Below are 27,045 nucleotides of genomic sequence, written 5' to 3'. Positions count from 1 at the left end.
GGAGGGTGATAGAAGAATGCCCTCGGCCTTAGAGCCTGTCTTCACCCACAGCCACTGAACAGAAGAAGAAACGGGCCAAACAAGGGTGAAGACCTGCCCAAGGTCGCCTGGGAGGTGGGGACAGACTGGGGACCAGAATCAGGGCCTCCCAGCCTAGGACTCCAGCCTCCACCACACCTGATGATTTTCAGAGGTTCTTTGCCCTCAGTGGTCTCATTGGTCTGCAAATTATCCTGTCCAGTGAGCACAGCACAGGCAGAAGAAACTGAAGGCCAGGGAGGCTCTGTGGCTTGCCCAGGGCCGCAGCCAGGGTGTGGCATGGGGAGGGTCTTGAGAGGTCAGTGCTGGGAAGGGCTAGAGAGGCACTCTGCCTGGAGCTCCACTCAGTACCTGCAGCAGCTGCCTCCTGTCCTGGTGCCGCTGCAGTCAGGAAGGGGATCTACCCCGCAGGTCTCCACACTCAGGTGCACACTTGGGCCCTAGTCCAGGGAAGCTGGACCCCCAGCCTCATGGCTTGCTGGATTGACACTCACCCCACTTTCAGCCCTCCTCTTCCTCTGTGAAATGGCCTGATGCCAGTGCTGTGTGGGTCCATGGGAGAGCAGGAGAGTCTCGGGGTGGGGAGGACAGGGCTCTACCTTCTCCTGGGCTGGCCTCTACACCCATTACCCATTAACCCTCAGGTCCCAGCATCCCTCTCCCCAGTGCTGCCTTCTGTCTCCCACCTCCTCCTGGCCCTGCTCCCACTCAAGGCCCAGTGATGGGTGCTGGGAGCTGATTGGAACTGGAGAGGGCACCATTTACTCATCACTGACCTGGCACTTTACCTCCATTGTGAGGCAGGGACACTGAGCATCCTTTACAGATGAGGCCTCTGAGGACAGAGGGCAGGCGTTGGGGACCAAGTGGAGCTGGCCACAGGGGACAGCCATGTCTTCTGGGCCAGGGCTGAAATCTCAGCCCCTCACTCATTGTGGCTCGGTAGGGAAGCCAGGGGCACAGATGGGGACTCATCTCCGTTGATGGGCTCCCTAGGTCCTGGTGTGCAAGTCCCCTGGGCCCCTTTCACCAGCCTAGCCACCTTCCTGCCCCAGCGATGCTTGGGCCCCAACTTCATTATGGAGTTGGCAGATGGCAGCCTCGACTCTTGGCTGAGCCCTTGAGTCTGGGACATTTCAGTCACCTCTTTCCTCCAGTCCAGAGATGAAAATCCCTGGGACAGTTGCTCCTTTGCTCAGTGACCTAGTTGAACAGGGGAGATGGCAAGGCCTGAGCTCCCTTGGCCAGATCAGCTCCTATGGGGTTAACAGGAGGCTCCATTCCACCCCTTCCAACTTCAAGGCTACCCCAGAAAATGAATAATCTATAATCTTAATTGATTATAATTCAGTGGAGTTGGAGTGTTAGGGACAAAGTGCGAGTCTTCCCTCCTACCTCCAGCCCTTGCTGACCAGGACAGGGACAATGTGTAGCTCAATGGATGGTGGTGAGAACTTAGATGATGGTCAGTTATGTAGCACGTGGGATATGGAGGAAAGATCCATGGGTACGTGGAGGCTTATAGAGAAGCTGGTTCTGTGGCTGGTCCCAGGCAATTCATAATGTAAATCCATTTTTAAGAATCGCATGGTGTAGGCGGGTGTCTACTTTGTCCGAAGGCAGGCCTGACCCCGGGTGGAGGAGGGGCAGGGTGGAGAATAACAATTGTCTTAAGGGAGTCTGCGGAGGGAGAAAAACCTCTGGGTGCATCAGCTGGAAAAGAATAGGAGTCTCAGTGTGGCCCCTCTCCCCCCTCTCAGCCCAGCCCCTGCGCAGGCGGTGGGGGAGCTGCGGTCAGCACACACAGCTGGGGCCTCCAGCAAAATCCCATTCTATATATCTAAGAGCAACAGCTCCGAGAGCGGCCCCCAGAGGGACAAAACCTCATTGTGAGGCACCCGCCGGCCTCAGCACCCCCTCCCCCAACCCCAGAACTGTCGTGGCATTGACCCCCCTCGGCGGGCCACCACGGGCCTGCTGACTGGGCCACATCTGGGACTCAGGCACTGGCTGCCCCTCCCCCATGGCTGGCCACTGAGGACTGACAGGGAGGCTGGGGTGGGAGCGGCTTCCAGGCCTCTCACCCCATCCCCACAGGGCGGCCTGGCTTGTGCCCCGCCCTCCCCAGGGATGCTGCAAGGCAGAGGTGAGAGTCCGAGGTGGGCTAGGTTGGCATCTTGATCTGCCAGCAGTCCCCCACACCTCTGGCCTCTGTTTAGTGGCTTGTCAAACAGTGGTTGGGTGAGGTAGGTTTTTCCAGCTTTTACGTGCTGCCTTGAAGGGTCCTGAGAAGCTTCAAGTTAAGCCACTCTGAAGTGGGATGATTCTCTAGGTTGGGGATTCCAGAATTATCTGCTCCCAAGGTTTCAGAGATCTGGGATTCTGTAGATTTTTGTTTGTTTGTTTGTGTTTGGAGACAGGATTTTGTTCTGTTGCCCAGGCTGGAGTGCAGTGCTGCAAACATGGCTCACTGCAGCCTCAACCTCCTGGGCTTAAGTGATCCTCCTGCCTCAGCCTCCTGAGTAGCTGGGATCACAGGCATGTGCCACCATGCCTAGTTAATTTTTTAATTTTTTGTAGAGACAGGATCTTGCCATGTTGCCCAGGCTGGTCTTGAACTCCTGACCTCAAGCGATCCTCCTGCCTCAACCTCCCAAAGTGCTGGGATTACAGGTGTGAGCCACTGGAGCCTGACTGGATTCGGTAGTTTGAAGATGCCACCATCCATTCATTCAACACATTTATTGAGCACCTACTGCGTGCCAGGTCATGTTCTTGGTGTTGAAGTTATAGCAGTGACTGATACAGAAAAATATCTTGCCCTCATAGGGCTTCCGTTCTAGAGCAAGAAGGATAATAACAGAAACTAAATAAGAATCATTTACATGGTGAGCAAGAAATGCCTAGGTAGGGAGAACTGCTTTAGGTAGGGTGGTTGGGGACATGACATTTGAGCTGAGACCAACTGCTGCAAAGAACTAGCCATGTGGAGACAAGCATTGTAAACAGATGGAATAGCATGTGCCAAGGCCCTGTGGCAGGTGTGGACCTTGCATGTTTGAGCAATGGCAAGGAGGCCTTAGTAGCTGTTATTCGGTGAGCAATGTAGAGAAGGGAAGAGCTGAGGTCAGTGGTAGAGGTGGGGCCTGAGAAACCAGAGCAAGACATTCAGATGTTGTTTTGAGTGCAAAGGGAAACTTAGTTTTGCAAAGGAATGACATGATTGGATGTATGTTTCAGAAAGGGTGATTTGGGAGGACTGAAGGGGAAATCATTGAGACAAGAGGCTGTGCAAGTTGGGCGGGACAGAGATGCGGAGGCAGTCAGTCATAAGGGTGAAGGCAGGGGCACAAGGACAATGGCTTTATTCTGGACTTATATCGAGTTAGAATCTCCAGGTTTCATTATACCAGACAGGGCCACGGTAAAGGAGAGCTTGGATTCTCGGGACAGCCAGGATTTGACTCTGAACTTTAATGACCTCGAAACTCTTGGCCAGGGCCGGGAGCCGTGGCTCATGTCTGTAATCACAGCACTTTGGAAGGCCAAGGTGGGCGGATCACCTGAGGTCAGGAGTTCAAGGCCAGCCTGGCCAACATGAGGAAACCCCGTCTCTACTAAAAATACAAAAATTAGCCAGGCATGGTGGCAGGTGCCTGTAATCCCAGTTACTCAGGAGGCTGAGGCAGGAGAATCGCTTGAACCCAGGAGGCGAAGGTTGCAGTGAGCTGAGATCGCGCCATTGCACTCCAGCCTGGGTGACAGAGCTGAACTCCATCTCAAAAAAAAAAAGAAGCTTTTAGACCTGCATTGTCCAATACCACAGCCACACGTTAACTGTTTAATTACAATTAAACAAAATGAAAAAATCAGTTCTTCAGTCTCAGTAGGCACATTTCCAGTACTCACTTGTGGCCAGTGACTACCATACTGGACAACCCAGGGAACATTTCCATCATCACAGCCACAGGACAGGACTTCCTGGCAGTCCTTAATGCATTAAGCCTCAGTTTCCACATCTGTAAAATGCAGGTAACAACAACGTCTCCTTGATAGGGTGCCTGTGAGGACTACATGAGATAACGCCTGTGTGGCCTGGCGTATAACACACGTTCCCTAAATGCAGGCTGTTATTGTTGCTGAGCTGGGTGGGTGGCTAATGAGAGGGATGGGGGCTGTCTCTGAGGTTTGGATTCGGAATCGTGACATCTTGTCCTGTGCAAGACGAAGGCGAGGACGGCGAGGGCACACCCTTCCAGTCCCGACCCCACAGAAGCCAGGTGGCCCTTCGCCCCCATCCCGACCCGGGAAGGCCCAAAGCCCTGCAAACCTGGGATGGCCCCGCTCCCCCGACCCGAGACGGCCCCGCGCCCCGCAAACCTGGGACTGCCCCGCGCCACCCGGATCCGAGAAGGCCCCTCGACCCGCAAGCCTGGGACGGCCCCACGCCCCCCGACCCGGGACGGTCCCGCGCCGGGACGGCCCCAGGCCCCGCAAGCCTGGGACGGCCCAGAGCTGAGCGCCGCCTGCAGGAGTCGGGAGCGTGGTGCCCGCGACCGGGCTGGGCGCGGCGCGGGCCGGCAGGGGGCGCCGGGCGCGGCGGGCGGGGCGCGTGGGGCGGGCAGGGGCCGGGCCAGGGCCGCGCGGGGGGCGAGCGCGGCTGCGGACCGGGCGGGACCGCAGCCGGAGCCTAGCCGGGACTATCGCGCGGGCCGCGCCGGCGATGCCGCGCCCCCGGGCCGGGCTGTAGCGGGGCCGCGGCTGGAGTGCGCGGCTGGAGTGCGCGCCGGGCAGGCGGGACATGGAGGTGGTGGACGAGACGGAGGCGCTGCAGCGCTTCTTCGAAGGTGAGAGACCGCCGGCTGGCGGCGGCGACCCTCTGGCTCTGGGAACCCCCTGCTGATCTCCCCGGGGGCTGGGGCCCCCCGCTGTGCTTCCGCCTCCTCTGGCTGGGACCCTCCTTCAGGCTGGCACCAGCCCGCCAAGACAGGCTGCCGGGGCTGGAAGTCCCCTGGCGGTCACCACCCGCCGCCGCTGAAGTTGGGCTCCCCCTCCCCGCTCCTCAACTCGCAGCTTCCTTGGGACTGTGTCCCCTTCCAGGTCCGGACCTCCTTTGAGCCTTCCAGGACCCGGAACTTTCCCTAAATTGTGACACTCCCGCCCCCAGCAAACTTCCCGAGTCTGGGGACCCTCCACTGTTCTTCCCCAGACCCCAAGCGGGCTAGAACCCCCTTCAAGGCCCAGACCCCCAGCGTGCCTTCTAGGACCTTCCATACTTCTTGAGGCTGGACTCCAGCCTGCTTCCCAGAATCTGTGACCCCCACCTAGAGACCAAGACCCCCTGTGTGCCCTTCAGGTTGGCGCCATCACCCTTGACTTCTAGGAGGAGCTGGGACCTCCCCACTGTGCTTCCATGAGGGTAGGACCACTTTAGAGACTGGGACCCCTTGGAGACTGCCACCTGTTTTCCACAATGCTGCCTCTAGTGACTCCTCTGCTGTTTGGGGCTGGGACCCCCCTCCCTAGCATGCTCTCCTAGGGCTGGAACCTTCTTGAAGCTGACATCCCTGCCACCAGTTACCTCTGCTCTCCGAGACCCTTCTAGTGCTGTGAACTCTGTCCCACCAGCCCTCTGAGGCTCCTCAGCACTGTGTCCCCCCAACCCTGGAGCTGCGCCTCTCTGACCTCACCCCCTCAAAGAGTGACCTCACCCCCCCTTGACCCTGAAAGGAGCCCTCTGGGGTGGAATTGACATACACTCCATAATATCTTCTTCTGCCCCCATCCCTACATTGGTTTTGGAGGTCTGCTCCTACATCTAACCAACTCCCTGTCTTTTCCTGGACGGCCCCTGCCCCTCCTGCGGGCCGCCACTCCTCCTGGTGGTGGGTTCTGGAGGGATGGGACAGCCATGGGAGGGGGAGGGGAAGTGCAGGCTGGCGCCTCCCAGCTCTCTCCACTTCTCAGAACTTCCCTGGAACATCTAGCCAGACCCTCTGGCCCCCTTTTGTGCCCCTGTCTACCAATGTAGCGAGCCCAGCCCCTGCCCCGAGCTCCCTCTAGTCCCTAAGGCCACATCCTGCTGCTTGGTGCACTGAGAACATTCCTTCATGTGTGAACCTATCAGGGCTGCAGGGCAGGGAACCAGGGCCGAAGTTTCAAGCCCCAGATTCCTGTGGAGTCCTGTGGAAGAGAGAAGCAGCTCTTCCAGTGCCTCAGTTTCTCTCCCTCTGTGACTTGGGAGGTGGGAACCCTTATTCACGCCTACTGGCTGAGCAGCCCAGGCAGGGGCACCCCCAAGCCTCAGTCATCCCACTTCAGGATTCTGGACACCCCACAGACCCAGACCCCAAGAATTCAGGCTTGGACTAGATTGAACGGTTGACTCTGTGCCAGCTGGGCCATCTGAGGGTCTTAGGCAGCCCCCCATCTGTCCCGGGGCTCTGGCTCTCCCCAGACACTGTTGATCCATAGGAGCTCTCAAGGGGCCTGACGCGGTTTGAGGCCTTCAGGGAAGAGGGGACCAGACATTCGTGCCTGCTTGGGTTACTGTTTGGGGGGCCTTAAGCCTGCTGGGTACCCAGAGGACCCGTAGGCCAGGCTCCCTTGACTTCCACACTGCCTTCCTCAGGACCCTGGGCCTGGACAGAGAGCAGAGGGGTGGGCCTGGCTGGCCTGGACTCCCTGGCTCTCTCCTGACCATGGGTTGGGGGGTGGGGGCTGACGCCACGGCTTAGCCATGCAGCGGCCTGGCAGCCTGGCGGGGGGAGGCTGCGCTGCTCCCTCCAGAGAGATAAGAGGAGACTCAAGAATGTCTGTGGGGAGCAGGGGAGGGGTGTGAAGCTGCCCGCCTAGGAGGGCTGGGCTGGAAACAGCTCCCAGCCTCTGCGATGGGGGAAGGTGTGGGTGGGCCCTGAGGGCTAGGGTCTCTGGGCCACTTGGGAGGGGAAGGCCCATGTGGAGGACCCACTGTAGGTGTGAGCGGGCCTGGGAGCGGCAGGGCCTGGTGTGCTTGTGAGTGTGAGTGTAAAGTGCGAGGGAGCGGGAAGTTGTGCTTCTGAGCCGTGGCTGCGTCACTCTTGAGTGCTCTCACACTCGGGACTGGGGCTGGGGACACCTGAGCTCTCCTCCTGGTCCCCACTTGGCCTTGGTCATCCCTCTGGACAGTTGATAGCGGACCCTGTGATCTCGGCTCTGTGCTGGGAGACTGCGAAAGGGTTTTACTGAAGGGGCTGCAGCACAGCGCGCCCCCTCACTTGACGTGGTGCCCCTCCCTGGGCACACCAAGCATAGGTGCTGGGTCCTGCCCTGTGCCGGTGGTGGGCTGGGGGCTAAGGCGCTTTGGACCTCGGGTGGGAGGCCGGGACAGGGCGGCCCCCTCGAGGCTGGTACAGCCGGGCCCCCGTGACCGCCTGGCTAATCCCCTAGAGAGAGGCAAGGCAGCCCAGATTGGCGGGCACAGGGCCTGCAGAGAGGGGACCCACCGGGCAGGATGCACTGGCTCCCAGCAGGTAACCGGGCCACAGTGTAAGGGGGCCTTGGACCCCAGAGCCAGGGCAGGCACGGGACAGGGCAGCGTCTGAGAATCTGGCCAGGACGTCAGAGTTCTAGTGCAGGCTGGACCACTGAGAGCGGGGTGACTGTCTGTGCCTGGCAGGGAACCCCCAAAGAGCTCTTGCCCTCTCTAGGTCCTTTTTCCTCACCTGCAAGACAGGAGAGGGTGGCAGAGAAGAACCTCAGCTCTGAAGAAGCTCACCACCCAGCCCTGGGGAGGAGGGACATGTTAGAGTATGAATGGCCGAGCCTGGAAGGGGTGGCTGCTGGCCCCAGATTGTAGGGGCACATGAGGCTGGAGTGAGCAGCCCAGTGCCCCCCAGAAAGCAGGTGGGTGTGCAGGGAGCCTTGGAGGATGGAGGGACATCGCCTTCCAGCAGGTGCTGGAGAGACCACTTGGAGTTTAGTGGGGCCTCTGGAGCCTCACTAAGGCTAGAGGAGGGAGGCCTGGGATTTCGCCCCTTCTGAAGCTGATGGGTGGCCTGGACTAGTGACTTCCTTCTCTGGCCTCATTCCCCTCCTAGGGTAAGTAAGTGCGTTGGACCAGAGCAGGGGCTTCCAATGTAATTTTTTTTTTTTTTTTTTTTTTTTTTTTTTTTTTTTGAGACGGAGTCTCGCTGTGTCTCCCAGGCTGGAGTGCAGTGGCGCGATCTCGGCTCACTGCAAGCTCCGCCTCCCGGGTTCACGCCATTCTCCCGCCTCAGCCTCCGAGTAGCTGGGACTACAGGCGCCCGCCACCACGCCCGGCTAATTTTTTTGTATTTTTAGTAGAGACGGGGTTTCACCGTGTTAGCCAGGATGGTCTTGATCTCCTGACCTCGTGATCCGCCCGTCTCGGCCTCCCAAAGTGCTGGGATTACAGGCTTGAGCCACCGCGCCCGGCCTCAATGTAATTTTTTTTAACCATCAAACAAACTCATAGTCTCCTGATAGGGCAGATACAGTGGATAAGGGGGGCTGGGCTCCCCACAGCCCCTGGAGCACCAGGATACTGGTTCAAAAGCCACCCTTCCCAGCTGTGGGATGGGTGAGGGGAGGGGAATGGTGCTGGCTGAGGCTCAGAGAGAAGGGAGTTGGCCAGAGTTAGCCAGAGCGGACACCTAGCCCCCAGCTCCCTACCCTGCCACCAGTACCTTGGTGTGGGGGGCTACCTGTCAGGTACAAACATCTCTGCCTCTGGAGGGCAGGAAGAGGTCCCAGGTAGAGACTACCTGACGATTTGGAAGAGAGGACCCCCACCTGGACAGGAATCCGGGGCTGAGCTGGGCTGTGTGATGGAGGTGGCACTGTGGCCCGTGTCAGCCTGTCTGTCTCTGTCTGTCCCTGGTGCACCCAGGGAGTAAGTAGAGGGGAGGGGTGGCCAGGCACAGGGTTTCCTGACCCCTGACTCCCAGGGAGAGGACCTGCCTCCTGGGTCCATCCAGAGCCCCGCTGAGGACTCCGGTCCTAGCCCCAGTGCATGGAGCTGATTGCCAGACCTGCCCCAGGCCCTGAGCCTGGCAGGGGAGGAAATGGTAGTGGGGGGTCTGACTCATCCCTGTGTCCCCAGCACCCAGTGCAGGGCAGGGGTGGGGAGTGGGCAGGAAGTGTTCTCAGGGTCAATGGAGGCAACAATGGGTATGTGAACAGAGGCAGTGGGGGTGGGGGACGCACCCCAGAAAGCACCTCTCTGGAGGGCTTGGGGTCAGTGCAGGGGTATGAAGCAGGCAGTTACTAACCCTTTGGCCTCAGGGACTCTCCTGAGACTGGAAAGCTGGACGGAATGCTCCTTGGCATCTTAGGTAGAGCCAAGGAGGGCATTTGAGGGCAGAATGGCCTTTTCCCTGGGGGCCTGGCTCCCCACTTACAAACTCCCAAGGGGTTACAGACTGGAGGGCCCTGGTAGCGGAGGCTGCTGGGTAACAGCCCAGCGGGGCTGCTGATTGGCTGTCACCCTTGGACTTTGCCCTCCCTGATAAGGAGCAGGGAGCAGAAATTATTAACTGAATCATTAACCGGGTGGCCCCGCCCTGCCCAGGCAGCCTGCCTTACCTTCCCACCTTCCTCCTTACGGACCTAGCACATTTCTGGGCCTCAGTTTCTCTCATGGCCTTGGGTGCTGGAGTATGTGGGGGCCTCCTCTCCTATTTCCAGGCCTTCAGCCCCTGCTGCCACAGGGTGTGGGTACCTCTTGGTTGGGTCTCGGAGTGGGATGATGTAATGGTTCTGTGCATTTGCCAGCGGGGGCAGCTGGGGTCTGTTCCTAGCTCTGCTGCTTACCCACAGTCCTTCTCTTGGCCGTATCAGGGCACCGCTGTGCCTCCGCTTTCTCATCTGTAAAATGGGAATGCAGTTGTAACGGCAGGGCCTGCGTCCCAGGGTTTCTGGGGTGATTAGGTAAGATAGTGCCTGGCCTGCTGAACACTCCTTTGGCCCATGGCAGGTGTTCTGCGTCCTACCTTGAAGATTACTGGTCCCTAGGATAGGTCAGTGCCGCTAAGCTTAGGGGGCTTGTTGAGCATGTTCTGTGGTTCTGTGCACAGGGCCTGCACCATGACAGCTTTGGCCCAGCGTGACCTGGTCCTGGTGCCTGGCACATCCAGTAGGCCCACCCCACCTCCCCCTCTGAGATTTGGGTCCTGTTCTTGCTGCCAGCAAGGGGGAGGGGCTTGACTATATTGTGGCTTCATCTGCCGCACCCAGGCTCTTTGCATGTTGTCTTCCTGGAGTCCTGGGGTGCAGTGGAAGGGTGGGTGATGTCCTCCCATTTCTGAGGCATGCTGTGAGGCAGGAGAGGAAGGCGATGATGTATCAGGCTCCCTCAAGGTGGCCACAGCAGAGCTGGGACTGGAGCCTGGGTCCCAGCTGGGTACCAGCCTGGGGTGGGTAGGGGAAGGGGCCTCTCCTCCTGACTTGCTGAGGAGTGGCTCCAGCATGGGTGGCCACACCAGATGACATCCATGCAGCCTCTTTGACCTCTCTAAGACCTCAGAGCCCTCACTCACATGGTCAAGGTTGCATGACGTGAGCAGTTAGACCCCATGAGTGCCAGGGCCTGGAGTGCAGGGGGAGGGGCAAAGCCCCGGGATGGGGAGTACAGTTGGGTCCGGAGCCCCCTGCCGGCCTAGATTATGGAGGGGGTTCCCGGGCATTCTGTCCTCCCTGTGCCCCAGGTCACATCAGTGAGGGAAGTTCTCCCTCCAGCCGACCCGGGTCCCTGCAGCCCCCGGAGGGCACACCCACAGCATCTGTCTCTCCTTTGTGGAGTTTGAGGATCCTATCTCCCTCTGGCCTCCCTCACTTCCCCTCTTGTCTCCCTCCATGGCTGGGGGAAGGGGATCCCCATCCCCTGCCCTGCTAGCTTGGAGGCAGGGGGCTGCCTTTAGGGAGTGGAGCTGCATCTGTGACACTGAGTTCACTGAGTGGGGCCTGGCTTCAGCCGGAGCTGCTTAGGGAGGGTCTGACAGCAGGTCGGGAGGGGGCTTGGAGGGAAGAAGAGGCGGCGGGAGCTCTTCCTGGGTGGCCACTAACCTAACCCACACATAGGATGCTGTGCCTGTGGCCCTGGGCCTGCCGTCGGGTCAGTGAGCACTTGTGTACATGCGTATCCTGGCATACATGCCTGTGAAGTCTGCTGAGGTGTGAACATGCACAGGCATGCTCGTACCTCAGGGCTTTTGCACCGGCTGTCCCCACCATCTGGAACCTTCTAGAATGCTAGGCATTTTACTGCTCTTGTCATCTGACTGTGCTCCCTAGAACGTCAGCTCCATGTGGGCAAGGCTTTTGTCCCTTTTGCTCACTGCTGTAGCCCCAAAGCTGGCCACTATGCTTGCCTGACACACAACAGGTGCTCAGTAAATAACTGCCGAATGAATGAAGGCACACAGATGAATGTGGGTGTGCGCATGTGTGTGGGTATGTGAGTGGGGCGTGCCGCTGTGTGTGTCAGTACTGTGTATGCGTGAGTAGGGGGCATGTGGTACGTGATCATGTGCATGTCAGTGGATACCTGACTGCAGAGTGTACTCTTATGTACACGTGTGTGTGTTGCAGTGTGCCTGCCTGGGGCCATACCAGTGCGTAGGCACAGATGGGCACAGGTGACCCTGGTGGAGACCTGTGTCCACCCCAAGCTGCAGGGTCTCTACCTGGCACCTGGTGGCCTGCCTGCTCTGGTCCCTGTGGGAGAGAGTAGGAACAGGTCCTAGCCGCTGGCCTTGGTGCTGTTGGACCTGGCTTTGGAGCATGTTGGGGCTGTGAGTTCAGCCTTGTGTTGACCTGAGGACAGGGTGGCAGCTTCGTGGGGACTTGGAGTGGATGTAGCCATAGCCCAAGGGTGGCTAAAGATTTCTGGGACTCGGGCTGGGTGCGGTGGCTCACGCCTGTAATCCCAGCACTTTGGGAGGCTGAGGTGGGTGGATCACAAGGTCAGAAGATTGAGAACATCCTGGCTAGCGTGGTGAAACCCCATCTCTACTAAAAATATAAAAAATTAGCCGGGCGTGGTGGTGGGCGCCTGCAGTCCCAGCTACTTGGGAGGCTGAGGCAGGAGAATGGTGTGAACCCGGGAGGCAGAGCTTGCAGTGAGCCGAGACTGAGCCACTGCACTCCAGCCTGGAGATGAGACTCTGTCTCAAAAGAAAAAAAAAAAAAAAAAGATTCTGGGTCTCCTAGAAGAGAAGGTTCTCCGGCTGGGCCGGTGGCTCATGCCTGTAATCCCAGCACTTTGGGAGACTGAGGCGGGTGGATCTTGAACACCAGTCAGGAGTTTAAGACCAGCCTGGCCAACATAATGAAATCCCGTCTCTACAAAAAATGCAACAATTAGCCAGGCATGGTGGCACGCACCTGTAATCCCAGCTCGTTGCAAGGCTGAGGTGGGAGAATCACTTGAACTCGGGAGGCAGAAGTTGCAGTGAGCCGAGATCGCGCCACTGCATTCCCGCCTGGGCAATAGAGTGAAACTTTGTCTCAAAAAAAAAAAAAAAAAAAAAAGTAAAAAAAGAGAGGGTCTCTGTAGGCAGCCTGTGGGGGCTCTTCTGCATTTTTGGTAAGAAGTTGGGAGAGAACAAAGACTACTGTGACTCAGATTGAAGAACCTGATAGAAAAATGGCTCAAGAGCCCCATCTTTGTCAGGTGTGGCTACTGGGCCCAAGCTGACTGAGGATTTGATTCGGAGAGGCAAAGGGTTGCTTACACAAGCAAACATTTGACCTGAAGGCATTTTGACTAAGAAGGCTCTGGTCACAAGTTGAAGCCTAAAGCAGGACAGCTAGCAGTTATAGATCTTTTTTTTTCTTTTTTTTGAGACAAAGTCTCGCTCTGTCACCCAGGCTGGAGTGCAGTGGCACGATCTCGGCTCACTGCAACCTCTGCCTCCCGGGTTCAAGTGATTCTCCTGCCTCAGCCTCCTGAGTAGCTGGGATTACAGGCATGCACCACCAAGCCTGTCTAATTTTTGTATTTTTAGTAGAGACGGGGTTTCACCATGTTGATCAAGCTGGTCTCAAACCCCTGACCTCGTGATCTGCCCATCTTGGCCTCCCAAAGTGCTGGGATTACAGGTGTGAGCCAACGTGCCTGGCTATAGATCATATTAATAAGAAGACAAAGTCCAAACCAAAGGAGCTGAGGCCTACAGTGCCTTGCCCTCATGTAAACTGGTTGGGAGATGAGCCACAGCACTAGGGGCTCTCTGTGACTGGGAGGACGGGAGGGGCTGCCTGGGCAGGCAGGGAGGCAGTCGCAGAAGGCTGACCCACTGGAAGGGATGACTGGGGCCGAGGCTGACAGGCTGGATTATGCTGTGCGTGTGTAAGAATAGCAGCAGAGTGCTGGCCATGCCTCAGAGGGACTTAGGAGAAGGCACGGAGGCCCCTCGGAGGCTCCGGAGCAGGTGTGCAGCAAGGTGGAGGGGCCTGGGAGAGAGGGGACAGCCTGGGTGGAGGCGTGAGGGCAGGAAAGGAGATGGGAGTCCCAAGAGAGATGGAAAGAGGGCGGTTCACCCTGACTTCGGAATGGCCTCCTGGGGGTCACCTCGTTTAAGGCTCACTCCATGGCAGGGATTCGTGCTCCATCTGATGGAGAAGGAAGCCAGGTCTCAGGTCGTTTGCTGAGGGTCATAGCCATGAAGTGGGGAGTCCACATTAGCAACCAGGCCTCTTTGACTCTGGGGATCTCTCTGGGCATCGCAGTTATGCCCAGATGGGCTGTCCCCTGACCGCTACCACCCTGGCCCTCAGCTGCTGCCTGAAGCTAGGGTACCCCTCAGGTTCAGATGCCCCGAGTGGACACTCAGAGCAACTGGGGTCTTTGGGAATGCGCCTGGGCCCTGGTGCCCTCTGCACCCCAGGTTCGGATCGACCAGGCCTGGCCAGCATCCTCGGGACCCGGCCCACCCTACCCACAGCCACGTGGCTGACGGGATTTCCGCCATGTTTGGGGCATGAATTGACAAGTGCCCCATTGACGGGGCAGGGGAGGGGGTGGGCAGGGCACAAGCCTCCCACTGTGCCGTGTCCCCACCCTCCCCCGTTCCCTGGGACAATGGCCGAGACTCAGCCAGCGGCCACAGCTGGTGGGGGGCGGAGGGGGCACATGAGCACGAGGAGGGGCGGAAGGGAGGGGTCCTGGGTGGAGGGACCACCTGGGCCCCTGCCTGCTCTCATCCTGCACCTGGCTTGGGTGGCCTCCATTCCTTTCGTGGCCAGCTGGGTGGCCTTAAGGAGAGGAGGAGAGAAGAGGAGAGGGGAGAGGAGGGGGTGCCTGCCCATAGTCTGGATCACAGCCTGCCTGGGAAGGGGCAGCGTCTGGCTCCTGTTCCAGGCAGGTAATAAAGGGCCTAATTAATGAGGAGCAGCTGAGGCGCATAGCTCAGCAGGGCAGGGGCAGGACCTGGAGGGGCCCTGGGTAGCCCCAGCCCTGACCACAGCATGGCCTGGCTGAGGTCCCTCACTGGCCACTTGGCTCATCCACTCTGTGAACATTTCCTAGGTGCCTGTTGTGTGCTGGCATACTATATCCCAGAGAGACAGAACAGGGCAGCGCTCATAGCCCAGCACCTGCCCCTGTAAGCTGTGGGCACATGCCTATCCTTTCTGAGCCTCAGTTTCCTCATCTGTAAAATGAAGAAAAAGAAAATCACCTACCTTGTAGGGTTGGGATGAGAATTCAATATGAGCCATGTAAAGTGCATGGCACACGACTGGGCACAGAGCAGCCACTGGGCGAGTGAGCTGTGGGTGGTGGGTGGGTGGTGGACAGACGCCCATCCTGCCCAACAGGGTGTGTGTAGGCGGGAGGGTAAAGAGCTGATAAGGAATTACAACGCCCCTGCCCATCCCTTGCTAAAGAGAATGGGAGAGTCAGAGATGGCCTCTTGGGGGAATTTACATTTAAGACAAAACCTAAAGCGTGAATAGGAACAGCGTGGAACGGCACATGTGAAGGCCTTGATGTGGGATGGAGGATGGAAAGGAGGCAGGGGCCGACCGCAGGGGCCGACCACTGAGAGGAGGGGAGGGAGGGGACCTGGGGAAGGAGAAAAGGCAGTCGGGGGCAGGCAGGAGACCATGTCAGGCCTTGGACTGCCAGAGGGCTCCAGATTTCTCCCAAGCAGTGGGAAGCTGTTGAAGGGTTTGAGAAGCGAAGGACAGAGATGCTGGTTTGTGAGCTCATGGTGCTGTTTTCGGGTTATTGGGCCCTGGGCGGCGTCTGGCGGGCCCGGCTTCCCTTCTCTCAGAGGGGTCTTGAGGATCAGAGTGAGCCATGTGGCCCATGTTCCACGTTCTGCCTGGCAGGTACCCCTGGCTGGGCTCCAGTGATATTCTGGGGCTCTTTTGGGAGCAGTGGGGAGAGGTGCTCCCAAGAGGGTGCCCATGGGACCCTGCCCCCGTCCTGGGTTCTTAGGGGCTGTATCCCAGCCTCAGCAATCCGTGGGCTTTGGCAAGCCCCCACCCTCGTCTTGTCCACCTGGAATGTCTGTTAGAAATCTCCAGTGTGGTTCACGGGCGGGCTGGGGGCCGAGCAGCGTGGGGAAGAGACGACGTGGCCTCCAGGGCTTCCAGGAGAAGGTGTGGGGTCAGCGTTCCTCAGGAGGCCCTCCGAGCCCCCAACCCTCAAACTTCTTCCCCACCCACTGGCCTCCCCGCAACGCTGCCCCATCAGTTCCCTCCTCCCACCTCCTTCCTCCGTCCTCCGTCCGCCCGGACCCTGGCACGGGAGGGTCCCTCCTCCCCCAAAGCACATCTGGTTCTCGTTAGGGTCTCCCAGGATGCCTCTGCCTGAGGCCCCCTATCCCGAGGGAGGTGGGCAGGAGGATTAGGGGCGATTAGGAGTGCTCCTGGCCAGGAGAGGAGGGGGCTGGGTCTGTTATAAATAGCAACACTATGGCTGCATCAGCCCATCATTCACTGTAGATTCCAAGTTCAGGCTCAAAAACTTGCAGCTTCAGCGGCCAGAGTGGGGGTGATGCTCCAGGTGGGGTGGGGAAGGCACAGCAACCGCTAGCCACACCCTCCCCCTTGGAGTCAGGCCCCTGCACCTGGCTGGAATCCTCCTTGCTGTGTTGCCTAGGGTAAGAGACTTGACCTCTCTGAACCGTGGGGATGGTGATCACGTACCTATTTGAACATTCCCACTGTTTAGAGAGGGAAAATGCATAAAGCACTTAGAATCGTGCCGGGCCTGGTAGGCAGTCAGTGTGAGCTGCAGTCACTGTCACTGCCACTGTCTTTGTCATCATCACCATGATGAGTTGAGAAGCACTGGGAGATACTCACTGTGAGCCACTGTCAAGTCACTGTCTCTGTCACTATCAAGTCACTTGTCTCTGTCATGGTCACCATTCTGGGCTGGGAGGGTTGAGTAACACGCTGCAGGTGAAGAGCCTGCAGGATGCCTTGTGCATAAGAAACTCCTGTGATTAGGCTGGGGACGGTGGCTCAGGCCTGTAATCCCAGCACTTTGGGAGGCTGAGGCGGGCAGATCATCTGAGGTCAGGAGTTCCAGACCAGCCTGGCCAACATGGTGAAACCCCATCTCTGCTAAAAATACAAAAAATTAGCCGTGTGTGCTGGCGGGCGCCTGTAATCCCAGCAACTCGGGAGGCTGAGGTGGGAGAATTGCTGGAACCTGGGAGGGAGGCGGAGGTTGCAGTGAACCGGGATTGCGCCACTGCACTTCAGCCCGGGAAACTGAGCAAGACTCCGTCTCAAAAAAAAAAAAAAAAAAGTACAGACAAGAAACTCCTGTGATTATTAATGTATTTGACTCACAAAGTGCCTGGCACACAGTAGGCACTCAATAAATAGGACCTGTGGTTACGGCAGGGTGGGGCCTGAGCAGAGGCAGGGTCCTGGAACCCAGGCACGCGCAGTGGCCACGCCCAGCTGGAGAAGCTGCTCTTGCCCCGGGCCGCACCGCCCTGAACAGCCATTGGTGGTGCGTGGTGGGTGTCCCTTGTTCCTAGCTGGGTGAGCTGGGGGTGGGGGTCAGCAGGAGGGCCCTGGCCTGTCGCAGGCAGCGCGTGACTCCTAGGAGGGCTTAGCCGCTCATTAATCACCTAAGCGGGGCTCAGCATTCTTGAAATGCCGGCTGGGGCCAGGGAGGGGCCTGGGCGGGGGGCTCCCAGGGACCCCAGGGCTCTGGGGCTGGGAAGTGAGGACGGCTATTCTGACCGCTGAGCACCCACTAAGTGGCCAGCACTTCACACACCTCATCTCATTTCATACTCAAAACAGCCCCATGAAGCCCTAGCTGTACGTGTCCCCATTGCACGAATGAGGAGACTGAGGCTCAGAGAGTGCGTGTGACCTGCCCAAGATCACTCAGCAGGGAGTGGCTGAGCCAGGATTTGTTCCTGGACCTGTCTGAGCTCAACAGAAGAGGGCAGACCCCAGACTCAGGCTTCAGAGGCCTGTGGGAGGAGCCCTCCTGCCTCAGTGGGGCTGGCCAGCCTGGGTCAGCTGTGTAGGTGGGGCTGTCCTCCATTATCGGGGTTGACGCATCTCCCACGTCAGCCCCCTTATCACCCCGCCCTCTGGCTCCCCCCGCAAGGTGACCCTGGGAGGGGAAAGGCCGGCACCTCCCCCGTCCTCCCTCATGATGCCCAAGAGCCCTGGCTGCCTTTCCTCTAGGGGCCCCTCCCCTTGGTGGGGCCGGGGCCAGCGCAGAGGGCCCAGGAGAGGGCAGCAGGCAGAGGAGTGGAGCTCTGGCGGCCATCATTTCCTGCTGGGAGCCCGGGGCAAGCCCTTCCCTCTCTAGGCTTCTGCCTCCTCTGGAAAAAGGGGGCTAAGTTCCCCAGCCCGTGCCCCAGAGGGTGATGGGCATATCCAGTGAGGGTGCAGGGAGCTCTCCTGATCCTGATCCCCACTCCCCGCTGCGGCCAGGGCCTGGGTGCAGGAGGCTCCCACAGCCCTGTGGGCCCCCAGGATATACGGTCCCACTCAGCCAGGCCTCGTGCTCCTGCGTGCCTGGAGCTAGGCCATCTGGAACCGACCCCTGGAGGACAGGGCAGGACAGTGCCTGTTGGGTCCGAGCCATCCCATCGAGGGCAGTGGGCACCGATGGGGCTCTCAACTCAGTAAGCACCTCATTTGTGCCTCACAGCACCCCATAAGAGAGAGGGACAGTGACCCCATTTGACAGATGAGCGGAAAGGACTTGCTCCCTGTCACACAGCTAGAAAGGGGCGTGGCAGGATCGGCCTCTCTGTACCCAGATCCATGCCCTGGGCCCCTCTCCTCTGAGACTCAAGGGGGCCTTGTGCTGGGGCGGGGGTCATTATCAGCGCTTCCTGGAGGGGTGCCAGGCAGTGGGGGTGAGAGCTGGCCCCCACATGGATACTTGGGTGGAAAGGAGCAGGGGCGTCTGTTTTGGATGGCTAGCCTGGGCAGGGATGGAGGGCTGGTCCCAGATGCCCAGGGTCTGCAGGGAGCCGGGCCCCTTCCCTAGCCCACCTCTCCTGCCCTGCAGGCCACGACATCAACGGTGCCCTGGAGCCCTCCAACATAGACACCAGCATCCTGGAGGAGTACATCAGCAAGGAGGATGCCTCCGACCTGTAAGTGGCCCCCTTGCCTGCCCTGCACCTGCCCAGCCCCCAGCCCTTTGTCTCTCTTCTGTCACCAGGGAGGTCTGAGGGCCGGACCTGGGGTCTCCCGTGGTCCCACCTGTGGTCCCACCTCTGAAAGCTGCTCCTCGTCCTTTCCCAGCCACTGACTCCTCCGAAATCTCCAGAGTTCCCTGCGGGGAGGGGGCGGCTACTTCCCTGCTGGGGCCGGGGTCCTGGCTGGAGCTGAGCCGCTACCCTTCCCCGCAGCTGCTTCCCTGACATCTCTGCTCCAGCCAGCTCGGCCTCCTACTCTCACGGGCAGCCTGCGATGCCCGGCTCCAGCGGGGTTCACCACCTGAGCCCCCCTGGGGGTGGACCCTCCCCGGGACGCCATGGTCCCCTCCCACCCCCGAGCTACGGCCCCCCGCTGAACTGCAACAACAACAACGGCATGGGCGCTGCCCCCAAGCCCTTCCCGGGGGGCGCCGGGCCCCCCATCAAGGCCGAGCCCAAGGCTCCCTATGCCCCAGGGTGAGTGAGGGCAGGGAGTAGGGGGATACAGAGGCCTAGGTGCAGGCAGGGAGCAGGGCTGTGGCCATGGCCTGGGAGGTCCTGGACACTGGCCTGGCATGGGATGGGTTCGGTGACCGGCTGTGTGTGGGCAGGTGAGGGAAGGAAGGTTGGGTCCAGGCCAAGGGGGGGCTCCTGGGCTTTGTTCTGAGGCACTGGGCAGCCATGAAGCTTCTAAGCAGGGGAGTGATGAGGGCTGACGTAAGTGCTAGAAAAATCTCGGTGCTGTGTGGAGAGTGGACAGGAGGTGGCGGGACTGGAGGCTGTGACTGTTTACCTTCATGAGAACACCTGCATACCTGTGCACACATGCCGGGCCCACTCACTCACGCATCCAGCGGACGTGTACTATGGCCACAGGAGTTGGACCACGGCTCAGATGTGGCACCTTAGCTCCGCCCTACCAAAGCAAGCCTCATGGAGCCCAGAACCCAGGCCCTTCCCCCCATCTTTCTGAGGAGTCCACACCAGGGGTCTGACCCAGGGCTGAACCTTGGGACTGGCTTTGACCAAAGGTTCCAGGCAGCCACCCGCCCAGCCAGATGCCAGGGCAGCCCCCGGGGCACATGTTCACAGTGGGAGGCTGGGAGCGTGGGTCTGCAGGGGAGCTCAGGGCAAACATAGGGGCCCCTGTCTCTGGGTAGAAAAGCATTAAAACACTAGGTGCATGAACACTGTGTTCAGACAGCCTGGCTCCAACTTCAGCTTTCCCATGTACCAGCCATCTAACCCATGGCCTCAGTTTCCTGCGAAGTGAGCCCCCAAATGCTTACCCCTCAAGATTATCGTGGGAAGTAAGCAAGGGCACAGAGGAAGCCCTGGGTGCATGGTGGCCATGGACACATGGCCGGCCATGCTTCCTGAGCTCCCTGGCTTCTGCGGGGAAGGGAGTGGAGGCCAGGCTTGGGGTGCCAGGGGTGAACCTTTGCTGCAGAAGGCAAACTGTTTGCTTGAGGTGGTGAGGCTGTTCCTAAACTACAGGCCCCTGGGGGCAGAGGGAGAAGAACTAACATTTGGTGAGCGCCTGCTGGTGCCCGCTGCTGTATCACGTGCCTATGGTTGTGTGAGCTCATCAGCCTTCCCAGGTATCCAGCTCCTGGGAGACCCCACAAGGAGCCCTGGCCACTGCTCCTGTCAGGATTTTAATGGCACACTGAGGCTCAGAGAGGGAAAGCGGCTTGTCCAGAGCCACACAGGGACTCTGTGGCCAGGGCCACTCTAGGGAGGGACCCAGGGCCAGGCCTGGGTCTAGGTGATAAACAAGAGACATGAGGCTGGGCGTGGTGGCGCACACCTGTAATCCCAGCACTTTGGAAGGCCAAGGTAGGCAGATTGCTTGAGCCCAGGAGTTCAAGACCAGCCTGCAACATGATGAAACCCCATCTCTACAAAAATTACAAAAATTATCTGGGTGTGGTGGCATGTGCCTGTAGTCCCAGTTACTCCTGAGGCTGAGGTGAGATAATAGTTTCAGCCAGCGAGGTAGAGGCTATAGTGAGCTGTGATCTCGCCTGCCACTGCTGGGGACAGAGTAAGACCCTGTCTCAAAAAAAAAAAAAAAAAAAGGCCGAGCACGGTGGCTCACGCCTATAATCCCAGCACTTTGGGAGACCGAGGCAGGCGGATCACCTGAGGTCAGGAGTTCGAGACCAGCCTCAACATGGAGAAACCCCACCTCTACTAAAAATACAAAATGATCCAGGTGTGGTGGTGCATGCCTGTAATCCCAGCTACTCGGGAGGCTAAGGCAGGAGAATTACTTGAACCTGGGAGGCGGAGGTTGCGGTGAGCCGAGATCACGATCCAGGTGTGGTGGTGCATGCCTGTAATCCCAGCTATGCAGGAGGCTGAGGCAGGAGAATTACTTGAACCTGGGAGGCGGAGGTTGCAGTGAGCCGAGATCGCGCCATTGCACTCTAGCCCGGGCAAAAAGAGAGAAAGTCCCTCTCAAAAAAAAAAAAAAAAAGGCTGGGCATGGTGGCTCACGCATTCCAGCACTTTGGGAGGCTGAGGTGGGCAGATCACTTGAGGCCTGGAGTTCGAGACTGGCCTGGGCAACATGGCGAAACCCAGTCTGTGTTAAAAATACAAAAATTAGCCGGGTGTGGTGGTGCATGCCTGTAATCCCAGCTACTTGGGAGGCTGAGGCACAAGGATCGCTTGAACCCGGGAGGTGGAGGTTGCAGTGAGCGGTGATTGCGTCACTGCACTCCAGCCTGGGCACAGAGCAAGACTGTCTCAAAAAAAAAAAAAAAAAAAATACAGACACACGGCTCTGCAGTGGATCCTGAAGCCTAAGTGGGGAGAGGTATTCACCACTGCATCCCCAAGTAGAGTAATAATCAGATGCCAGAGGAACTCAGCAGGAGAGACACAAGGTGCTGTGGACTTGGGGCATGGGACTGCAGGGACTGCAGGGTGTGAAAGCCCTTCACACATTACAGAAGGCCCGGGCATTGTCAGGGAAGTGCAGGATGGAGTGGCAGCGCAGGGTGCCTGAGGCTGTGGCGAGGAGTATGGGTTTGAGTCCCATCCATGTTTTTGTATCATTCACACAAAACCTGCAGAGTCTGTCTTCTTGAATAGTTGTATAGGTCTCCACACGAGGCCCCGAAGGTGGGTGGGTGGCTGGCACAGGGTGCAAGGGGACTCTGGAACCAGTCCTGGGGCTGTGTCCACAACAGGGCCATAGCCTCTGGCAGTTCCCTGGGCATGGGAATGGGGAGTTGCTCCAGATGTGGGGACCAGGGATGGCCAAAGAGCTGGATCCCATATGGCCACAGCCTCCCACTTGCTGGGCGAGCTCAGGGTTCACGCAGGACGTGTTGACCTCTTAGGTTGAGTTTGTTCTTTTTCCTGAACACTGATAAAGTGAAACCTGCAAGAAAAAAATAAACCCAGGCCTGGTGGTGCTGGCTCCCTTCCCAGTTCACACCTGCCTCTGGTGGGGCAGCCCCCCGCGACCTGCTGAATGCCCCAAGGCCCAGCCCCCTAGGGCCCTGCGTTTCCAGGAAGCTGTGGGGCTTCCGTGGGTGCAGGAAGAGAGAAGAAGGCCTGGCCCTCGGTCTGGGGCGGGAGTCTTTGAGTCCCTGTGCCATCATCAAGGACACTAGTAACTGCCCCCTAAGTGCCTTGTAGGTCTAAGGGGCAGCCCCCTACCCACAATTCGGCCCCAGGCCCTGCCAGGCACCCCTATGTGGGTGGTGCAGAGAAATGCCCCTAAGGGTGGATGTGAGGAAACCTGTGTCCCCAGCTTCTGGGGGGCTCTGGGACCCTACCATGCAGAGGAGCTGCCCAGCTGGAAGGCGGGGGCTCGGCTGCTCACCCCCCGGCCCCTTCCCCTGGCTCTCACAGCACACTGCCGGACTCTCCCCCAGACTCGGGCTCCGAGGCCTACTCCCCCCAGCAGGTGAATGGTGAGTCCAGCGGGCACCGCCCTCCTGCTCCAGGGTTCGGGCAAGTGGTTGGGGCGGCCTTATCAGGGAGGTAGGGGAGGAGGGAGGGGGCCAGCGGCTGCACAACGGGCTGAGATTATCGCTGGTCAAATACTCCCTGGCGCTTGGCTATTGTTTCCCCACGGGCGGGTGGGGAGCCTGGCCCTGCCTCTGAGCAAGTATCCCCGCGGTGATGCCACCCGCCTGGCTGCCTGCGCCATCATGGACGCACCCTTCAGCGGTAAGTGGGTGGCTGGGGAAGGCCGTGGCCGCGGGTGCAGCCTGGGCGCAGGCTTCCCAGGCCGGGCCCACCTCACCTTAGAGGGTGCTCAGGGGTGCCCCGGCCCCCAGGTGGTCAAGAGCAGAACCACCGCGGGAGCAGGCTCCCCGCAGTCCGGATTGGGGTCAAGAGTTCTGTTTATCTTACCAAAAACATCCCTGGAATGCCTCCTGGGGAACAAAGGGAGCTGGGGCCTCCCCACTCAGGCCGGGGGGCTGGCCCCTGAGAGCCCAGAAGAGGGGCTGCCTGCTGGAGGGAGGAGCACTGGGCAGGCTTGGGCTGGGGGTCTCCAGAGACTCCTTCCTGAGGCCCAGAGGAGGAGCAGGCCTCAGAGGAGATGGGGACGGAGGGGGACCTTTAGATTTGACTTGGATCCTCCTGGCCCAGCCTGGGGGCAGGAGGTGGCTAGGATGGGGTGAAGAGCTGCCCCTCCTTGGACAGGGTTGCGCCTCCCTGCTCAGGCCTCTAGTAGGTGGCTGACCAATGGCCCTCCCACCTAGGGTAGGTGGGGGGCAGTCCCCGGGCTTGGCTCAGGACGCAGTAGAAGCAGGAGACTCTGCCTTGGGGAGGACGGTGCGGTTGGTCTCAGATGTCCGCTCCCCCATCTCTCCTGCAGAACCCCATCTCCTGCGCACGATAACCCCTGAGACGTTGTGCCACGTGGGAGTGCCCTCCCGCCTGGAGCATCCGCCCCCACCTCCAGCCCACTTGCCAGGCCCCCCGCCACCCCCACCACCTCCACCTCATTACCCTGTCCTGCAGCGGGACCTGTACATGAAGGCCGAGCCCCCGGTCCCCCCCTACGCTGCCATGGGGCAGGGGCTGGTGCCCACTGATCTCCACCACACCCAGCAGTCCCAGATGCTGCACCAGCTCCTGCAGCAGCACGGAGCTGAGTAAGACGTGGGCGGCTGGCTCCCTGGGGTGGGAAGGTGGGGTGCAGGAACCAGGGTGGGCAGGGCGACGGGCAGGCCAGAGAGGGAGGCAGGGACCGGGATGTGCCCAGGGAGGGCAGAAGGCTCTGCAGGGCAGATGGGGGTCAACATATTTACACACGTTTGCCCAGCAATACCTTGAGGGGTTTACAGCCATGGCTAATTGCTCACAACTACCTTATCTGGTGGGCACAGGTAGGTAAACTGAGGTTCTGATGGGGGAAAGGTCCCGCCCAGATCATGAGCCAGGACTGGGCCCGGGGCTGTGCTCTTACCCACACCCCAGTGATTTTGCAGCTGTCTCATGGAACCCTCAGGTTTCCGAGGAGTCTTCTTCCTAGACCCAAGCCCAAGCCCCCACTCTGATTCAACCTGCATGATTGTCTTGTCTTCTGTTTTACACGGAGATTCCATGAAAGGTTTAATTCAAAGGAAGGTTCTGCTGTCAAAGCATTTTGTAAACCAGAAGGGGAAGGAGTGCTGTGCAGTCCCCTTTAAATTCCCTGCCCCAGGAAGCTCCCCTTCCCTGGCTTTTGTCACCCAGGCCCTCTGTGGCTTGTTTCTGATCACGGGGCCTGCTCTCCGTAGAGCCCCTACTATAAAGGGTGACCTTGAGTGTGACACTGCAGGCAGGGACAAACTCATTCATTCCTCAAGCGATTGCTGTGATTCCGTGAGCCAGCCCAGTTGCTGGGCATGATGGAGACACCAAGTCAGGTGTGGCTCCTGTCCACAGTCTAGGGGAAGCAAAGAGTGATGGAAGCAGAAAATGACAGTACAGAGCAATGGGGAGTAGGAGGAGGCAAAGCCTGAGGGCTTCCTGCAGGAGGTGTCCTCTGGGCGGGGCATATCCTGGCCCAAACAGGCTAGAGAGGGGAGAGAGGTGGATACTACCCAGTGGGAGGGGCTCAGGGAAAGCCAGCCCCCATGGTGCACACTTTGTCCCCCCAGGCTCCCCACACACCCCTCCAAGAAGAGGAAGCACTCCGAATCCCCCCCCAGCACCCTCAATGCCCAGATGCTGAATGGAATGATCAAACAGGAGCCCGGGACGGTGACAGCCCTGCCTCTGCACCCCACTCGAGCCCCATCCCCACCCTGGCCTCCCCAGGGTCCACTCTCCCCAGGCCCTGGTTCTTTGCCTCTCAGCATTGCCCGTGTCCAGACACCACCTTGGCACCCGCCAGGTGCCCCCTCCCCAGGTACATGGCTGGCCAGCCCTTCAAGGTGGGGTGTGGGGCCCAATGTGCAGGGCCCACATGGGCGTTCCCTCCCTCCAGGCCTCCTGCAGGACAGTGACAGCCTCAGTGGCTCCTACCTGGACCCCAACTACCAGTCCATCAAGTGGCAGCCCCATCAGCAGAACAAGTGGGCGACCCTGTACGACGCTAACTACAAGGAGCTGTGAGTGCCTCGCGACAATGCCCACTCCTCCAGCCCACCCCATCTTGGGATGCCCCAGCCCAGGACCCCATCAAGGTCCTAGAGCAGGGCCTGGAAGCACTCATTTCACAGAAGAGCAAACAGGCTCAGGGAAGAGCCAGGACTGGCACTCAGGGCTCCTGACTCCTAGGCCAGCCTCAGGCCTCCCTGAGAAGGTGATGACTGCCAGGGAGGGGCAGCTGGGAACCAAGTCAGGGAGAAGTGGGCAGATGGGTGCTTTTTCCCGGCTCCTCCTTCCCCGCCTCCTCCCCCTGCATTCCAGGAAGGTAGCCGGAAGCTGAGCCCAAGCGGGACCCTCCCGGCAGCCCCTCCCTAGAGGGAGGGAGGAGGGGCTGGGGAGGATCAGGTCAGAGGCTGCCTGAGCATTCCTAGTGCCCCCTCAACACCAGATGGCTCCATCTTTCCAGGCCCCAGGCCGGGAGCCCTGTGGGGACTACTCCCGTGGCTCCCCTAGAAGGCCAGTGGGCCGGTGACAGGGTAGCGTGGATATGGCCAGGCCTGGGCCAGCAGATGAGAACAGCTGCATGGAGTTGGGTGCTGCAGGCTCTGGGGGAATTCTTAGCCAGCAGCCCCAGGGCTGGGGGCATCTGGCTGCTGGGTGGCTGGAGGGTCCCGTGAAGTCCTGCCAGGTGGGGCTGCAGTCGTATGGCACTCCAGCCTCTCTGGCATGGGGAGGAAGCCCCCTACTCTCACCCCCATACTCTGGGCCACCCTTGCCACCCAAGGCCCTAAGGCCAGGAAGCTTGGCAGCTGCAGCCCCAGAAGTGGCCCAGGCACTTCCTGGGTGCTTTGCTAGGTCAGGCAGGTGGGTGGAGCTCCGGGAGGGAAGAGGTGGTGAGCCCAGGCCTTTGACAACAATGGCCAGGCCCAGAGGCCTCTTCCCACAAGTTTGGAAGCATTCTCCCTGCCCAGCTTCCTCCGGGCTGGCACTGGGCATTCCTGTCCCCACTCTTGTGCCTGGGGACCTGAGTGAGGGTGCGCTAAGCCACAGGCCAACAGTTGCTGTTTTTTTTTTGAGACGGGGTCTTGCTCTGTTGCCCAGGCTGGAGTGCAGTGGTGTGATCTCGGCTCATTGCAACCTCCGCCTCCTGGGCTCAAGAGATTTTCCTGCCTCAGCCTCCCGAGTAGCTGGGATTACAGACGGCTAATTTTTGTATTTTTAGTAGAGGCGGGGTTTCACCATGTTGGCCAGGCTAGTCTCGAACTCTTGACCTCCTGATTTGCCTGTCTCGGCCTCCCAAAGTGCTGGGATTACAGGCGTGAGCCCGAGCCTGGCCCAGTTGCTCTTTTTACTGTCAACTAGAGGTGTCCCAAAGGGGCCAAACGTGGGACACTAAACCCAACAACAGATGGGCAAACTGAGGCTGAGTCTGAGGGAGAGTCCAGGAGTGCCCCTTCCCTCCCCGGGCAGATGGAGGGAGTAGGAATGAGGAGGGAGTGCGAATGAGGGTGTCTGGAGACTTGAGCAAGCCGGTGGGCAGGGGCTGGGTCTGCAGCAGAGCAGGCGCCTGGTTCCACCGTTTCCAGGGCAACTAGCTGTCAGGCTCTGTGAGGCTCTGCAGACACAGTCCCTCTTGGGTGAGTGAGGGGGCTTCAGGCAGCCTTCTGGGAAGGAGCCAAGTGTGGAGAGGGCAGTCAAGCCCTCCCTGGCTCAGGAGTTCCCTCCCATCTGGTGGGCCTCAGGGTCTGGCCCTGCTTCCCCCATCACCAGGACAGGGCGGTGGCCTGAGGCATGGGGTAGAGGAGATAATGTT

At 59.4% G+C, this 27,045-nt stretch overlaps 1 protein-coding gene across 39 annotated transcripts in view; it reads left to right on the top strand.

Annotated features, from left to right (window-relative positions):
- Positions 1 to 4,718: 4,718 nt before the first annotated feature.
- MYRF (myelin regulatory factor) overlaps positions 4,719 to 27,045 on the top strand; it is a 37,001-nt gene continuing 14,674 nt past the window's right edge. For 25 of the 39 annotated variants that reach the window (XR_012423155.1, XR_012423152.1, XR_012423154.1 and 22 more), the window contains exons 1-7: positions 4,719 to 4,886; positions 18,551 to 18,638; positions 18,897 to 19,160; positions 22,554 to 22,615; positions 23,530 to 23,809; positions 24,800 to 25,050; positions 25,129 to 25,252. Coding sequence is in view for 26 of the 39 variants with exons in the window: in XM_074013431.1 (XP_073869532.1) it covers positions 4,841 to 4,886; positions 18,551 to 18,638; positions 18,897 to 19,160; positions 22,554 to 22,615; positions 23,530 to 23,809; positions 24,800 to 25,050; positions 25,129 to 25,252 (1,115 nt within the window). In the remaining 13 variants the exon portion in view is untranslated. Of the gene's footprint in view, positions 4,887 to 17,735; positions 18,159 to 18,550; positions 18,639 to 18,896; positions 19,161 to 22,553; positions 22,616 to 22,742; positions 22,875 to 23,529; positions 23,810 to 24,799; positions 25,051 to 25,128; positions 25,253 to 27,045 lie in introns of those variants that run through there. The other 14 variants (XM_074013444.1, XM_074013443.1, XM_074013441.1 and 11 more) reach the window with 3 other exon arrangements.

This window comes from Macaca fascicularis, chromosome 14 (assembly GCF_037993035.2).
Source record: "Macaca fascicularis isolate 582-1 chromosome 14, T2T-MFA8v1.1".
Taxonomy (NCBI): domain Eukaryota; kingdom Metazoa; phylum Chordata; class Mammalia; order Primates; family Cercopithecidae; genus Macaca; species Macaca fascicularis.
This window is presented reverse-complemented; position numbering and strand designations above follow the sequence as displayed.